Here is a 17,180-nt window from a genome sequence, read left to right as displayed (position 1 = left end):
CTGGCTGGCCCATACCTTAGCCGTTTAAATTCCCCTAATGTCCCTGAAGATGATGGGGTAGGGGGATCTGACAACAGACGGAACTGAGTTCAAATCCCACCCCCAACTCTTACCTCCTGGGTGACCGATGACAAGTCACTTAAGTGCTGTGCCTCAGTTTCCTCATCTGTAACGGGGATGAGAGTAACAGGGCCCACCCCACAGGAGTGAACGCCACGAGGCAGGTGGGGAAGGCTGCTCTGAATGTGTCTGTGACTATAGCTCCGTGAGAAAGTTGGGACCCAGAAGGGGAGTGACCGACCCGGGGTCTCCGCGCCTCCGCCTCCTCGCAGCCCCCCGCCCCCACTCCTGGCGGGGGCGGCGGCTCCCAGGGGCCTGGCGGGGTGGGGGCTGGAAGCCGCAGTGCGGCCCCAGGCTGGTGCGCGGGGGAGGCCTGGCGTGGCGCCCGCCACCCGCCCCGGCCCCAGCCGGCGCCGCCCGCGCCCCCGGGCCTCCCAGCCGCGCACTTACCCCGCGGGCAGGGCTCCCGGGGCGCCAGCCGAGGTCATCGCCGAGGGGCGCGGGCTGCGCTGCCCCAGCCGGACGCCAGCAGCGGCCCAGGTGCTGCCGCCGGAACCCCGAGCCGGGCGCTGTGCGGTCGCGGACGCGGCGGCCGGGGAGGGGCGCGGCGGGGGCGGGGAAGGCGGCGGGGCCGGGCCGGGCCTCGGTCTCCCCACCCGCACCGTGGGGCCATGGCCGCCCGCGGCGACCCGCGCTCCTGCACCGCCAGGGGGTTCGGGCGGCCCCCACCCCCGCTCCGACAGGTGAGAGCCCGGCGCCCTCTGCGCAGACACCGCCCGGGCCGGGAGCTGGCGCCCTCCTCACACGTCCCCACCTATTTGGTGCTAGAAGTTCTCCGGGACCTGAGGTCCACTTTACTGTCACTTCCCCTCCCCACGGCTCCCGCTCCGAAGCGGCCCCCACCTGAGCCGTCACCATGCTCCCGCATTAATTAGGGCATTCGTGCAGACAAAGACAGCCCCCAGAGCCAGGCCTGGATTTTAATCCCACCATCTTGCCCACTGAGTGACTGCAGGAGACCAGAAGGCGGGAAAAACGCGGTTTAGCAGTCACTGCTAGCTGGCAGTTCACACTGCCTTCTCAAATGATCCCCATAATTGCTATTTTATAGATGGGAAAACTGAGGCATGCGGTTCATTTGATTCACACATGGTCACTCACCTAGTAAATGGCAAGCTAGGACTGGAATCCATCCCTCCTGAATCCAAAGCCAACACTCTGGCCACTTCCCCTCTTGGCCCCCTCTCCCCAGCATTCCCAGCGCTTGTGTGGGGGTCACCCACAACACTCCCCAAATGTCCACTGTGCACCGAGCCCTGAGGCGAGTGTCTCCACCTGACCTGATCTTCTGGCAGAGAGAGCCACTGGCCCATGAAGAGTTAACCAGCCACCACCTCCTGGCCCCAGATGCTGCTCTTAACCATGACTCATCAGAGCATGTGGCTGCCATTAGAGCTGTCCCTTCACAAAGGAAGAGACAGAAGTAAGGAAGGACTGTAGCTCCCCTGGAGCAACCATGACCTCCAGGACGCCAGAAGAAGCAGAAGGGGACAGCCTGCAGCAGCAACCATGGTGGGGACAGGACTTGCACCAGATCCCAGGGGAGCCAGGCAGTTTGGGCTTGGTGGTAGCTGCTTAAATCTAAGCAGACTGCCTGGAAAGGCAGTGAAGTCCCATCCTGCCCATTTGTGAGCAGCGGCCAGGTGCTCATTTGCCAGAATCATCCCATCTCTGGGAGTCTCATATACAGGCACGAAAAAGATAATTAACTACTAGAAACAAGCTATGATGACATCCACCAGCAACTATAAAGAATTCAGACAAGGGGAGAGCCTGGGGAGCTTCCTGGAAGAGGTGGTGACAGAACTGAGCCTTGAAGTTTATATTATTTAAACAAACTGAAGTCGTGGAGAGGGTGTACCAGATCCGGGAGCAGCATGGATGAAGGCATGGAGGTGGGAAAGGGTAAGGATGGTGAGGCCACCAGCAGTATGTGTAAAGAGGGTGATGAGGCTGGGGCCCCTATCGCATGCCATGCGCTTTCAAATCTCTAGGCATTCAAACATGCTGTTCCCTCTGTGTGGAACACACCTTCCTCCCTTGTCACTTGTTAGTCGTTTGTGTAACCAGGAGTGGATCCAGAAGCTTACAATGGGGAGGCCACTGTTCAAAAAAAAAAAAATACAAATTTACCAATACAGGTTGAGCATTCCTAATTTGAAAAACTGAAATCCAGAATGCTCCAAAATTTGAAGCTTTTTTTTTTTTTTTTCTCTTTTTTTTTTGAGACAGTGTCTCACTCTGTTGCCCAGGCTGGAATGCAGTGGCACGATCTCTTGATCTTGGCTCACCACAACCTCCATCTCCAGGGTTCAAGGGATTCTCATCCCACAGCCTCCTGAGTAGCTGAGATTACAGGGATGTGCCACCATGCCCAGCTGATTTTTGTATTTTTAGTAGAGACAGACAGGGTTTTGCCATGTTGGCCAGGCTGGTCTCAAACTCTGGACCTCAAGTGATCCGCCTACCTTGGCCTCCCACAGTGGAATTACAGGTGTAAACCACCGCGCCCAGGCTGAAACTTGAAGCTTTTTCAGCACTGTAGTTGGAGACTGCAGGCCTGCCATGTTTGCTGTGCTGTTGTTACAGCGGCCACAGCCATTCTACTGATGCTCATGTGCTGCTGAGTTACCCTGAACACTTTATTTTTTCACTGCATTAATGGCATGTTATATTTTTATTGTTAAGTACTTATGTCTGAATAAGGGTAAAAAAAAATGCTTATTGGGAGCACATAAATTCAGAGTCAAAAATGATGGTGATGCCAAATAATCACAGGTTGTCCACATGGGTGGCTGAGAGAGTGACACTTCTGCTTTCTGATGGTTCAGTGTACACAAACTTTGTTTCATGCACAAAATTACTAAAAATATTGTATAAAATTACCTTTAGGTGGCCGGACACGGTGGCTCACGCCTGTAATCCCAGCACTTTGGGAGGCTGAGACGGGCGGATCGCCTGAGGTCAGGAGTTTGAGACCAGCCTGACCAACATGGAGAAACCCATCTCTACTAAAAATACAAAATTAGCCAGGTGTGGTGGCACATGCCTCTGATCCCAGCTACTCGGGAAGCTGAGGCAGGAGAATCGCTTGAACCCAGAATGCGCAGGTTACAGTGAGCCGAGATCACGCCATTGTACTCCTGCCTGGGCAACAAGAGCAAAACTCTGTCCCCCCCGCCCCGCCAAAAAAAAATTACCATTAGGTTATGTGTGTAAGGTGTATATGAAACAAATGAATTTCATGTTTAGGCTTGGATCTCATCCCCAAGATAATTCATTATGCATGTGCAAATATTCCAAAATCTTCAGGCCGGGCACGGTGGCTCAAGCCTGTAATCCTAGCACTTTGGGAGGCCGAGACGGGCGGATCACGAGGTCAGGAGATCGAGACCCTCCTGCCTAACATGGTGAAACCCCGTCTCTACTAAAAAAATACAAAAAAGTAGCCGGGCGAGGTGGCGGGCGCCTGTAGTCCCAGCTACTCGGGAGGCTGAGGCAGGAGAATGGCGTAAACCCGGGAGGCAGAGGTTGCAGTGAGCTGAGATCCGGCCACTGTACTCCAGCCTGGGCGACAGAGCGGACTCCGTCTCAAAAAAAAAAAAAAAATTCCAAAATCCATAAAAATCCAAAAATTGAAACACTTCTGGTCCAGAGCATTTTGGGTTAGGGATAGTCAGCCTGTATAAAATTGCCAGGGTTCCCCCAGAGCCTTGGAAGGGGCCAGGTAAATGAGGAATCCTGAAGCTATAAGCTGTATTAGCTCTAAGGTAAACCTTTACTGTATTTGACCAACACTTGTTGACATTTTGCCATATGCCAAAACTCCTCCTTATCCTGCAGGTTTCAGTTCAGATGTCACCTCTTCCAGGAAGCCCTCCCTCCATAGACGGGTCAGGGACTGCCTGTGCACCCACCGCCCTAACCCCCTCTGACCTACCTTAATCACCCTGGGCTGTCACTGTCTGTGTGTGGTATGTGTGTTTGGGGTGGTGGGGAGCAAGGAGTGAGGTTTGTATGTGACTGTCTGCTTCTGGAGGGTAGGGCTTGGTCTGATTCATCTCTGTGTCTCAGGGCCTGACATCAGGTACCTGACTAGTCACCAGACACTAATGCGGGGCCTAGCACTTTACAGTTTTCCTCTGAGGTTATTATAACAATGACTGACACATATCAAAGGCTTTTTACATGCTACATATGGTGTTCAGGGTTAACATGGATCATCTTATTTAATTTTCACTTTACCACCTCTCTGAGCCTCAGTTTCCTCATCAGTAAAATGGAAATAATATTGCCGACTTCCAAGGTTGCTCTGAGTATTAAGAATTCATATATAAGCTGAGCACGGTGGCTCACACCTGTAATCCCAGCACTTTAGGAGGCCAAAGCAGGCGGACTGCATGAGCCCAGGAGTTTGAGAACAGCCTGGGCAACATGGTGAGACCGTGTCTCTACAAAAAAAAAAAAAAAAAAAAGCCAGGCCAGGTGTGGGGCTCATGCCTGTAATCCCAGCAGTTTGGGAGGCTGAGGTGGGTGGATCACCTGAGGTCAGGAGTTCGAGACCAGCCTGACCAACATGGAGAAACCCTGTCTCTAATAAAAATACAAAATTAGCCAGGTGTGGTGGTGCATGCCTGTAATCCCAGCTACTTGGGAGGCTAAGGTAGAAGAATCGCTTGAACCCGGGAGGTGGAGGTTGCAGTGAGTCAAGATCGTACTATTGCACTCCAGCCTGGGCAACAAGAGCGAAATTCCGTCTCAGAAAAAAAAAAAAAAAAAAAGCCCAGCATGGGGTACGTAGTCCCGGCTACTCCAGAGTCTGAGGCAGGAGGATCAATTGAGCACAGGAGGTTGAGGCTGCAGTGAGCCGTGATGGTGCCACCGCACTCCAGCCTGCGTAACAGAGCAAGACTCTGTCTCAAAAAAAAAATAAAGAAAATAGCAGAGTGCTATATAAATGCCCTGGTGATGGTTGTGGTGTACCACTAGACACTACTTTCCTCCCCATTTCACAGATGAAAAATGAGCTCAGTAAGGGAAGCAGAAGAGCTGCCTTTAGAGCTGGAACTCTCCCTGCACCACCACAGGGACAGTGATGCTGGAGCCACTCACCTGGTGAGTCAGCATATCAGAGTGGCCCACCCCTCAGGAGGGCCCCACCCAGGCCATTCCCGGCCCCCAGGAGCTCTGGCTCAGCCCCAGCGCAGGGTGGGGTCTGTGAGTCACCATCATCATTTCTGCCTCCCCAACTCAGGTGACCTTACTTGGATCACCTGTGTGTCCCCACCTTGAGGCGATGGGAGAGCATCCTGAGTCCTGGGTGCCTTCCTCCTGTCAGGAGACCTGTTTCCTGGTGTGTTACACCTGGGAGATACCAGGCCTGCTTTTCTCCCTCCTTTCCTCCCCAACATGCAAGAACAAATCACCAGCGTCACCACACCTCTCAATGGCCCTGAGAACCTTCACAGACTGCTTTCACCTGTGCCATTGTCAACTTAAGAAGGCCCTTAATATGGCCAGGCGCAGTGGCTCACGCCTGTAATCCCAGCACTTTGGGAGGCTGAGGCGGGCAGATCACTTGAGGTCAAGAGTTCAAGAACAGCCTGGCCAACATGGTGAAACCCCGTCTCTACTAAAAATACAAAAAAAATTAGCCAGTGGTGGTGGTGGACACCTGTAATCCCAGCTACTCGGGAGGCTGAGGCTTGAACCCAGGAGGTGGAGCTTGCAGTGAGCCAAGATCACACCATTGCACTCCAGCCTGGGTGACAGAGAGAAACTCTTGTCTAAAAAAAACAAAGAAGAAGGCCCTTAATAAATACCTATTAAATGAGACCTCAGAATGCCCTAGAAAGTTTGTAATAGCATCACCTCCCATCCTACAGATGAGAAAATAGAGGCTTAGACAAACATCTAGCCATAGCTTGAACCCAGGTCTTGATTTCTTATTCTCTAGGGAAAAGGGGAAGAAGAGAAGAAAAGAGGGGTGTTTTAAGTGAGAGAGGTCATCGAAATGAGGGATGCAAGTGGTGACACATGATGCCATTGTTGCAGAAAGAGCTTAAGCCATGAAGTCAGCTCTGCCTGTACCTCTCAGAACCTCAGTTTTCCCATCTGTAAATCTGGGATAATAATCCCAAACTCTCAGGGATGCTGTGCGGATTACTGGGCATTATTTGGGTGACTCCTTCCCCCTTCTCAGCATCCATCCCAGCCCCTTCCTCCAGGCCTTTCCCTGGCATGAAGTGCCCCTCCCCAACACCTGCAGCCTCTGCCAGCCCAGATCCCCCCTCTTCAGACTCTAGAACCCTTCCTCTCCCACTGAACTAGTGACTATAAAGTAGATTTTCTTAAAGCTAGTGAGCCCCACCCTCGCAGGTTACAGGCTTGGGCTCGTTAGCAATTCTCAAGTGAACAGGCCCATCAACAAAGGGCCTTCGGAGGGCTGTGACAGGGACAGATCTTAAATATTTTCTGGCAAGGGCCTTTAAGGAAGGATTTATTCCTGCTCCTTGGGCAGGCATGGGCTCTGCCCCCCACTAGCTATGTGACCTTTTGCAAGTCACTGCCTCATTCTGGGGCAGTTCCTCTTCCCACCAGATATAAAGGGGAGAGAAATTTGGGCCAAGAATTCAAGGGCTCTCCCTGCTCTGAGGGTCTGTGTTCTAGGATCTGGGCTCTTCTACCCAAGTCTGGTCTCGAGGAGCTGCTGAGGGTAGGTCTAAAGAAGGAGCCTGGGTTAGCATAAGGGACCAAGAACAGCTCTAACTGAAAAAAGGTCAGAGCTCTAATGAGGGGTTTCCAGCATTGAGTGGCATCCTTTCAGGGGTCAGAACTTGGGATGCAGAGCCAAGAAGATCTGGATGGACTCCTGGCCCCCTATGTCCTAGCTGAGCAGTCCCAAGGAACTCATCCAGTTAGACAGTAGTTCAGAGAGCAGGTTTGAAAGCCAGGGCTTGCACCTGGCACCCTGGGCCAACAACCTCGTTTCTGAAATGGGGATGATGATGGCACCAACCTCATTAGGTTGTTGCAAGGATTAAATGAGCTACATATCTTTAGGGCAGATGAGCTACCTGACACACTGCAGGTGGGAATAGAAATTGGCTCCATCTGCCTGTAATCCCAGGACTTTGAGAGGCCAAAGCAGGAGGATTGCTTGAGGCCAGAAGTTGGAGACCAGCCTTGGCAACATAGTGAAACCCCTGTCTCTACAAAAAATAAAAACTTAGCTGGGCATGGTGGCACACAACTGTAGTCTGCTACTGTCTATTATCCACACAGCACCAGGCCCATTTGACACTTAGGCCAGATCACATCACAACTCTGCTCAAAGCCCTGTAAAGGCTCCCCATGTTCCTCAGTGCAAAAACTAGTCTGTCTATGGCTCATGAGGCCCTGCACAATCTGTATGCTGCCATCATCTCCCGACATCATTTCCCTTTATTCCCTCTCTTATTTCAGCCACACTGGCCTCCTTGCTCACCTGCAAATATGCCAGGCACATTCCTACTTCAGGCCCTTTGGACTCGCTATTCCCTCTGCCTGGAATGCTCTTCTCACACGATTCACTACTTCACCTTCTTCAGGTCTCAGCTCAGATATCACCGTCTCTGTGAGGCCTTCCCTGACCATTCTGTTTAATACATTTTTGTTTTGAGACCGAGTCTCACTCTGTCGCCCAGGCTGGAGTGCAGTGGCGCAGTCATAGCTCATTGTAACCTCCGCCTCCCGAGTTCAAGTGATTCTCCTGCCTCAGCCTCCCGAGTAGCTGAGACTATAGGTGCCCCCAACCATGCCTGGCTAATTTTTGTATTTTTAATAGAGACTGGATTTCACCATGTCGGCCAGGCTGGTCCCAAACTCCTGACCTCAAATGATCTGCCCGCCTCAGCCTCCCAAAGTGCTGAGATTACAGGTGTGAGCCATGGCGCCCGGCCCCATTCTATTTAAAGTTGAACCCCTGCCCCCATCCTCCCAGTTCTTCTGCCCTGCATTATTTTTCCACAGTGCTTGTTGTCATGTGACAGCTTTTTATTTTGCTTGTTCATTTATTCTCCCTCTCCCCATGAAACTAAGTTCCACAGGTAGGGTTTTTGTTTGTTTGTTTTGAGTGGGGTCTCACTTTATCGCCCAGGCTGGTCTTGAACTCCTGGGTTCAAGTGATCCTCCCACCTCAGCCTCCTGAGTAGCTGAGACTCTAGGGACATGTGGTTGTGCCCAGCTTCAGGAATTTTTTTGTTTTTGCATTACTATTTTGTTCTGTAATATATTTCCAGTGCCTAGAACAGTGCCTGACTCAATAAAAAGGCTTGCTGCATAAAGAAATTTGCTAGAATATGGAAAAATATGAAGAAAGCAGAACACAAAATTATCCACCTAATATTAAAAGGAAAATCCTGACATCTATGCATTTTAGGAAGCATGAAGAGGTACTGAAGCCATTTCTGGGGGAGGTAGTACAATATAGTGCAGGGAACAGGATATTTGAATCTGAGTTTTGGCTTCTTCACTATAATCCAGGGCAACACTCTTCACCTCCTTGTGCCTAACTTTCCTCATCTATTAAAGTGGAGAAAACAAGGCTTCCCTGGTCAGAGTTGTGTGGATTACAGATGATGCTGCATGTCACATGCTGGCTGTTGGGGCACAGTCAAAGGCAGGTCTCTTTCTTTACAGATCACAGAGAAAGGGGAAGAGAACATTCTGGAGGCAGCAGGCAAGTTCAGAAGGTGTCCAGGGGAGAGGAGCTGGGGTTTGGAGGGAGCAGTGGCAAGCAAAGGAGGAGAGAAGGGGAGAAGGGTGCCCACCCGAGTGCAGCACTGTCAAGTGGAGATTTATCTTCCTTTTTTTTTTTTTTTTTTTTGAGACAGAGTCTTACTCTGTTGTCCAAGCTGTAGTGTAGTGGTGCGATCTTGGCTCACTGCAACCTCCAACTCCTGGTTTCAAGTGATCCTCCCACCTCAGCCTCCCAAGTAGCTGAGATTATGGGCATGCACCACCATGCCTGGCTAATTTTTGCATTTTTAGTAGAGACAAGGTTTCACCATGTTGGCCAGGCTGGTCTTGAACTGCTGACCTCAAGTGATCCACCCACCTTGGCCTCCCAAACTGCTGGGATTACAGGTGTGAGCCACCATGCCCTACCTGATTTATCCTCCTTTGAGTGGCCTGTCCTGTGCTCAGGGACAGCCCTTTGGTATGCCTTTCAACCACCCAGATGTAAAGCAATTGCTCACATACTCATTTACTTAGCAGTTTCTTTCAATCTGAGATTTAGCTACTGTACGTATCTGAGGAAGGATGTTTCTTAGCTTGAAATTAATTGAGTGGCAGCAGTGCTGCTTCTTGCAGGGTGTGGGTGCTGGTCAGAGCAGACCCTGTAAGAGGGAAGCTAAGGAGTAACACCTGAGGCTGCAGGAGGCAAAACAAATTTCACTCCCATGGGAGGAAAAGGAGCCAAAAGGAATGGAGTGTCTTAGCCCAGTTCCACGTGGATGGGGTCTCTGATGTCCTACCTAGTCCTAATATAATTGTCCTTTTCGCAGGGGGGTCATGGTGCAAAGGACCAGCCATTTATAGGGCAGGAAAGGATTTTACTTGAAAGTGGTAGATTTCTGCACTGCTGTTCACCTGGGAAAGACTGATCTATTATTTTATAGCCAATCTTAGCATAAGAAAGGAAGGCTCGGGGATCTTGGGCTAAGAGAAAAATTCCTCTTTTCTCCAGGGAAAGATGTTGGAAGACACATTGGGCCCTCCCAGATGTGGATGTTCTACAGGAAGGCTCCTTCCAGGATGGCTGAGGGGAGAGGGCCATAACATCGTAAAATCATCTGTCCCTCACTCCTTGCTTCCTAAGGTGTTTTTAAAAATTAAAGCCTGAACAGGCATGGTGGCTCATGTCTATAATCCCAGCACTTTGGGAGGCTGAGATGGGAGGATCACTTGAGGCCGGGAGTTCACGACCAGACTGGGCAACATGGTGAAACCCCATCTCTACCAAAATAAATTAATAAATAAATAGATAAGGTATAGCCTGGCCACAGTCGAGCTGCTGGGGAATTAAGGGAAGGGTCTGTCCCACCAGTGGCATGGGGTGATTGCTGTAGAGTGACAGTTTGCATCCCCTCAACATTCATATGTGGAAATCCTAATGCCTAAGATGATGGTATTAGGAGGTGGGCCCTTTGGGAGGTGATTAGCCCTCATGAACAGGATTGGTGCCCTTATAAAAGAAGTTCAAGAGAGACTCCTCGCTCCTTCTTCCATGTGAAGACGCAGCAAGAAAGCACCATCTACAAGCCAGAAAGCAGGCCCTCATCAGATACTGAATCTGCCTTGATCTTGGACTTCCCATCCTCCAGAACTGTGAGAAATACATTTCTGCTGTTTATGAGCTACCCAGTTTATGTTGTTTCATTATAGCAGCCTGAATGGGAATGAATTAAGAAAGGTGATCTAGCAAAGTGCCTCAGCGACCATTCCCCCACTAGGACAGGGTGGTGGTGGCAGTCAGGGAGAGAATGGCTGTGTTTGGCAAGGCTACAACAGAGAAGAGTGGTGGGTGGCACAGGCCCCCAGAGGGGCCACGAGGGACCTTTCGGTTTTCAGATCTCAGAGCATCAAAAAGAGCAGAGGGACTCAGAGGAATGGGCAGGGTGCTCCAAATATATCATAATTTGGGTATGTCATGAAACTACAGCTTTAAGGTCTGCTCTGTGGTCACATTTGCTAAATGCTGCCCTCCTCCCGCATCACGCCCCCTTTCTCCTCCCCTCTCCTACAGCCCATTGGCTGAGTGAGGAGCCGCCTCCTACTTGACCCCACCTCTCAGGGAACAGTGATTGGTTGAAGGAAGCACCAGTCACAGTAGTCTCCTGAGCTTTTTCAGACTAAAACTGGTGAAGCCCTTCTTCTTCTTCTTTTTTTTTGAAACGGAGTCTTGCTGTCTCCCAGGCTGGAGTGCAGTGGCTCGAGGATCACTGCAAGCTCCGCCTCCCGGGTTCACGCCATTCTCCTGCCTCAGCCTCCCGAGTAGCTGGGACTACAGGCGCCCGCCACCACGCCCGGCTAATTTTTTGTATTTTTTGTACAGACAGGGTTTCACCGTGTTAGCCAGGATGGTCTCAATCTGCTGACCTCGTCATCTGCCCACCTCGGCCTCCCAAAGTGCTGGGATTACAGGCGTGAGCCACCGCGCCCGGCCTAGCCCTTCCTCTTATAATCGTCACGTGCGCTGATATAGCAGTGTGCCAGGCAGTGCTTTACATAAACTAACTCATCCGATCCTCAAAACAATCCTGGGAGGCGAGTCCTAACATTACCCACATTTTACAGATGAGGAAACTGAGGCACGAGAAGCTAAACAGCCTGTCAAAAGTCATACTGCTAGAAAGTCTCAGAGTCAGGCTTCAAAACCAGCCTAAGGCCAGGCACAGTGGCTCACGCCTGTAATCCCAACACTTTGGGAGGCTGAGGCGGGCAGATCACTTGAGGTCAGGAGTTTGAGACCAGCCTGGCCAACATGGTGAAACCCTGTCTCTACTAAAAATACAAAATTAGCTGGGCGAGGTGGCGCATGACTGTAATCCCAGCTACTCCGGAGGCCGAGGCAGGAGAACCCGGAAGGTGGAGGTTGCAGTGAGCCGAGATCGCACCATTGCAGTCCAGCCTGGGCGACAAGAGTGAAACTCTGTCTCACAAAAAATAACACCCCCCACCCCCCAATACACACACACTGAAAAAACAAAACCAGCTTATGTGGCTCCAGAGTACTTCTCACTGCTTTGATTTACCATCCCAGGACTTGAGCTTGGAAGTTGCTGGCAGCCATGCCTCCTACTGAGTGGAGAAGCAGGTGAGTGTTAGGAGAGAATGGAGCTGGCCACAGAGAGAAACTGCGTTGAGAGGCAGAAATCTTCAGGAAAGGACAAAGCAAATCAAGCACCTCAGATCACAGATTTGAAGAGGTTACAGGAAATGTGGCATGCTGGCAGAACTGAAGTTGCAACCCAAATCTGTTTCTCAATGACACCCAAAAGGACCTAAATGTTCCAAGTTTAAACCCCTCCATAACTGATAGTGGGACAAAGGTTGCTTGAATGTCTTTCAAGGTCTTGTCATCAGGGATTGAGGATCTGAGGGACCACAATGTGCCTCTCACACTAGAGCCCTCTCCTACCCCTTACAGTCATCCTCAGCAACAGGGGGCAGAGCAGAGTCCTGGGATTAAAAGCTTCAACACTGTAAAACTTGGAATTTTAAATCACAAGTCTGGGAATCACAAATGCTTCAACTTGCAGGATCTGAGAATCATAGAGGTCAAAACTCAGCACTGGCCTCAAGTCCAAATTAATTCCCAAGGAAGAGACCCCAAAGCCACCCAAGGATTCCAGCCACCAAATTAGAAACTCCCAACCTAGAAGCATCTGAGAGCTCCTCCAGCTCAAGCTCAGGAGAACTCAGGCTCAAGAGCAGGAATTCTGACTAAAGCAGTCCTAGCAGGCCTCCAGCCTCCTAGGCTGGGCCCCTCCATTCTTGAGGAGGCCCCTCCCTCCCACAGCAGATCTGCCACTCAATTACTCTCTCCAAAGCAATCTGCCTGTCTGTACACTCCCTTTTATTTTTGGTGCTGTCTCCTACCACGAGTGGGCGCTTCTACCACGACTTAGCTATGGTATGGCTAAGAAGGGCCTGGTTTGTAGGCTGAGTAGGGGGTGGTCCCCACTGTAACATGCATTGGCGTTAGGAATGGTCCCCTTTTCCCAGCAGTTCCCAGCTACCCAATTTTGGTGCCTGGAATCCCACAATTGACTCCCAAACCTTTCAGAATCCTCTCTGCTCAATGGAAATACCCTGGAAGGAAGATTACCTCATACCAGTACTGAGAAGGAAGGGAACACCGAATATGCCCCGGTGACTGTTAGGTCCTTTACAAATGGCTTCAATAGATCTTTCCACAGCTCAGAGAGTGGCTATTATTTTACAGCTGAGGAAACTGAGGCTCACACAGATCAGACAATGAATCAATGTCAAAGAGCCAGTAAGTAGCAGAGCAGTGGTTGAGCACCCCTCCACATCCCCATCCCCCTGCCAAGTTCTTTGCCCTTGGCTATGCTATGGGACACAGGGTGGTGTGGTGGGTGAGGGGTGAGGGTGGAGAGGTCACAGGTCCTGAGCTGGGAGAATGGAGTCCCAGGTTTGAGCCTCGGGTGTGAGACCTTGTGTGGGCCACCGGGAGTTGCCCACACAAATTCTCTGGGTATTTGTGCCCAGCAAGTTCCAGCTGAAGTACAAAGGCGCATGTGCGCAGGCTCACAGTGCACTTCCTCACACAGGCCCACTGGGGGATGTGGAGGCCTCTGCTTGACCAGAGACCACCCCCACACCTTCTCCTCAGCCTGTCCATTCACTGCTTCTCAATTCTTCCTTCTTAAATTCTGTCTCCCATTCCCTCCATTCTCCTAACCCACACCTCAGCATCTCTCTCCTGGACCATCAGGCCAGCCTCCCCTCTGCTCTCCCTGCACACTGAGAGGTGAGTAACATACACACATGGGAGACCCCGAAAGCTCCCAGGTGCCCACAGGACGATGCACAGCTGGATTCTCCCAGGCAGGGCAGGTCTTGGAAGGCAAGAAAGCCATGTGGCCCAGGGATCTCGTGCTCCTCAGAAATCATCCCCTCATGTCCTCATCAAAACCGAAATGCACTCTGAGCCCTATTATGTGCTGTGCTCTGGGAACATGGGGACAAATGAGCCCTGTCCCCTTTCCATAAGTAGTGAAGAAACAGAAAAGGAAGAGGTGACAGTGATCCAGCATTAAAATGGTCTGTCCACAAAAATCTTTTCTCCATAGGACAGCATGGTCATCTTTAAATAAGTAAATGCCCTGCTAAAGCTCTCTAGTGTTTTCCCACCACACAGTGAAACCTAAATTCCTGGTTCTGTTTGTTCTGGCTAGCCTGTTTCCTGGGTCTCAGTGATCTTCCATCACTCGCCCTCCTTTCTTCTCAGACACAGCTCAGGCTTTGATGTGAGCTAACCTGCCTGCAATGCTTCAGCACCGCCAATTTTACTGTGCATCACATTATCTTATTGTACTCCTTGCCCAGCATCCATTTCTGATGTTTACTTGTTTGTCTACTTGTTTATGTCTCTCTCCCACTAGAACCTGGTCGCTCAGAGCAGGACCTGTATGTCTGAAGTAACACCACACCTGCAGTGCCTAGTGCAGTGCTGGCCCAGCACACCAGTGCTCAACAATGTGGCTGAAAGGCTGAATGACAGCCGCCAAAGGGTGGTGGAGAGCCATGGAAGGGTTTTATTTTCTTTAATGTTTTTTCCTTTATTTATATAGAGATAGGGTCTTGCTATGTGTCCTAGGCTGCTCTCAAATTCCTGGGCTCAAGCGATCCTCCCGCTTGGCCTCCCAAAGTGTTGGATTACAGGCATGAGCCACTATGCCTGGCCCATGGAAGGGTTTTAAAGTAGAAAATGGCTTGGTCTGGTTTGTGCTTTAGAAAGGATGTGTAGAAAGGGAGAGCCTGGAGGAGCTGGGGAAGGGGGCCTGATGCAATAGTCCAAGGAGAATAAACAGCTTTGAGAGACACTGGGAGGTAAAATCAACAGGACTTGTAGACGGGGGTGGGAGTAAGGTAGGGAGGTGTCAGGGATGACGCCCTGGTTTTGGGCTTGGGCAACCATTCACTGACACGGGGACACCGGAGGAGGAACACGTTTGGGGCTTGCCAAGTTTGAGGTGTTCACAGGACAGTCAGATGGAGGTGTTGGGAGGACAGTTGCATTCCCCTCTCCCTGGCACAGCAGGGTGAACTTTTTTTTTTTTTTTTTTTTTTGAGACGGAGTCTCGCTCTGTCGCCCAGGCTGGAGTGCAGTGGCCGGATCTCAGCTCACTGCAAGCTCCACCTCCCGGGTTTACACCATTCTCCTGCCTCAGCCTCCCCAGTAGCTGGGACTACAGGCGCCCGCCACCTCGCCCGGCTAGTTTTTTGTATTTTTTAGTAGAGACGGGGTTTCACCGTGTTAGCCAGGATGGTCTCGATCTCCTGACCTTGTGATCCGCCCGTCTCGGCCTCCCAAAGTGCTGGGATTACAGGCTTGAGCCACCGCGCCCGGCCAGGGTGAACTTTAAAGATGTAAGTATGAAGGGGAGGGCTGAACCTCAGAAGAGAGGTCAGGCCTGTCGTCTCCTCTCACAGGAACACAACTGGGGCCCACTAACTTATCCCGGAGGCAGGGCCAGCTAGGGAGATGGCTGACACACCCTGCAGGGCTCGTCTTGGAGGAGCTGGGGTGCACATAACTCACCCTGGACTGGGACTGGAACCCAGGAGTTGCCCCACCTGCTCCTCGGATGTGGACAACCCCTCAGGGACACAGCGCCCTGGCTTCATCTGTCCGGGCACACAGCGTGCCCACACTTGGCTCATGCAGACCTGGGGAGAACCAGGTGAGAGGATGGAGGCCTGAGCGCAGACACCGCTGCCCAAACCTGACCGCCAGCCCCGCCTGAGGTACCGCTCACCGAGTGGCCTTCGCAGGTGGCCCGCGTTTTGCGACACTGAGCGGCGCTCAGGTGGGACCGCGTCTACCCTCCCCAGTCCCCGCCCTGCTGGGGGCGAGGACAGAGAGGAGGGGGCGCACGGCGCTGCCCCTCCCGGGCCTCCGGCCGACCCCCACGCCCAGCAGCCGCAAACCCTTTCCCCAGCTGTGCCCCTCAGCTGTTTCCCCGACCTCGGTTGGGTCCTCCGGCGGTCCCTTGGTCCCGTCCGCGCCTTCCGCCGAGTCCCCGCCCCTGCCCGGTACCTGCGGTCGCTTTTCCGGGAGGCCGCCTCCTTCCAGGTGGTCAGAAAGGCCATGGGCTCGGACGCGGGCGCGGGCGGCCCCCCGCGGCTGCGGCGGCGGCAGTGGCGGCTACGGTGGCAGCACCTGGACGGGGCGGGCAGGGCAGGACCCGTGGCTCCTCCCCGCCCTGGACCGGCGCCTCCCTGCCCCAAAGTGGAAGGGCGTAGGTGTCCCTGGAGCGGGCCTGAGGTCCCTAGGCAAGCCCACTCCCACCCAGGACTAGAAAGGACTCCGAACACTCCGAAGCCCCTCACTGGGCACCGGGAGAAACGGAGCTCCAGGCTTTGTCCAAAGTCACAGGGGGGCCAGCCGCCGGTCTCCCACTCTGTCCAGATCCCAGCCTCCAAACTGAAGGGGCCGCACGATGGCCTTACCAGGGTCCCTGCGGGACATAGCAGCACCACCGACCCTGTTCCCTCCTCCCCTACATGCAGAGCCAGTTTTTCTAGGGCCTCGCCTGAATGGGGTCAGAGGCTCGGGACTGAGTCAAATGCTGGGCACAGAGCACCAGCCGCAGGGGACTGATAGGCAGGGAAGTGGAGAGCAGCTGTCTGGGCCTGAGGGTGGAGGCTGCAGGCCAGGCCAGGCCCTGGAGTGACCCACTTCACCGACTTCTGAGTCCAGTCCCCCGTGACAGGATGGGGGACAGAGGAGAATGAGCCACAGCTCCATCTCCATATTTTCTCTTAGGCCGTGTACATTTTTGGTTTTTGTTTTAAATTACCACCACAGGCCGGGCGCGGTGGCTCAAGCCTGTAATCCCAGCACTTTGGGAGGCCGAGACGGGCGGATCACGAGGTCAGGAGATCGAGACCATCCTGGCTAACATGGTGAAACCCCGTCTCTACTAAAATATACAAAAAACTAGCCGGGCGAGGTGGCAGGCGCCTGTAGTCCCAGCTACTCGGGAGGCTGAGGCAGGAGAATGGCGTGAACCCGGGAGGCGGAGCTTGCAGTGAGCTGAGATCCGGCCACTGCACTCCAGCCTGGGCGGCAGAGCAAGACTCCGTCTCAAAAAAAAAAAAAAAAAAAAAAAAAAAAAAAAAAAAAATTACCACCACCAAGCAGAATCAGTTCTGGGGCAAGGGGATCCCCGGCATGCAGTCCAGGGGCTTTTATGGGAGGCCCAACTAAGGACACAGAGTAGGGGAGCACCGTGAGGAGGCATGTGAGGAGGCATTTGAGAAGG

The 17,180-nt window shown here is 52.4% G+C and overlaps 1 protein-coding gene across 22 annotated transcripts in view; it reads right to left on the bottom strand.

Moving 5' to 3' along the window:
- TTC39A (tetratricopeptide repeat domain 39A) overlaps positions 1-16,081 on the bottom strand; it is a 59,084-nt gene extending 43,003 nt beyond the window's left edge. For 3 of the 22 annotated variants that reach the window (XM_074007059.1, XM_074007010.1, XM_045371206.3), the window contains exons 1-2: positions 15,953-16,081; positions 15,455-15,582 (exon numbers count right to left, since the gene is read on the bottom strand). Coding sequence is in view for 12 of the 22 variants with exons in the window: in XM_074007010.1 (XP_073863111.1) it covers positions 15,455-15,576 (122 nt within the window). In the remaining 10 variants the exon portion in view is untranslated. Of the gene's footprint in view, positions 1-113; positions 252-510; positions 634-963; positions 1,068-1,221; positions 1,432-15,454; positions 15,583-15,880 lie in introns of those variants that run through there. The other 19 variants (XM_074007061.1, XM_074007001.1, XM_045371203.3 and 16 more) reach the window with 7 other exon arrangements.
- Positions 16,082-17,180: the final 1,099 nt, after the last annotated feature.

Source organism: Macaca fascicularis, chromosome 1 (genome assembly GCF_037993035.2).
Source record: "Macaca fascicularis isolate 582-1 chromosome 1, T2T-MFA8v1.1".
In the NCBI taxonomy this organism is placed as follows: Eukaryota; Metazoa; Chordata; class Mammalia; order Primates; family Cercopithecidae; genus Macaca; species Macaca fascicularis.
This window is presented reverse-complemented; position numbering and strand designations above follow the sequence as displayed.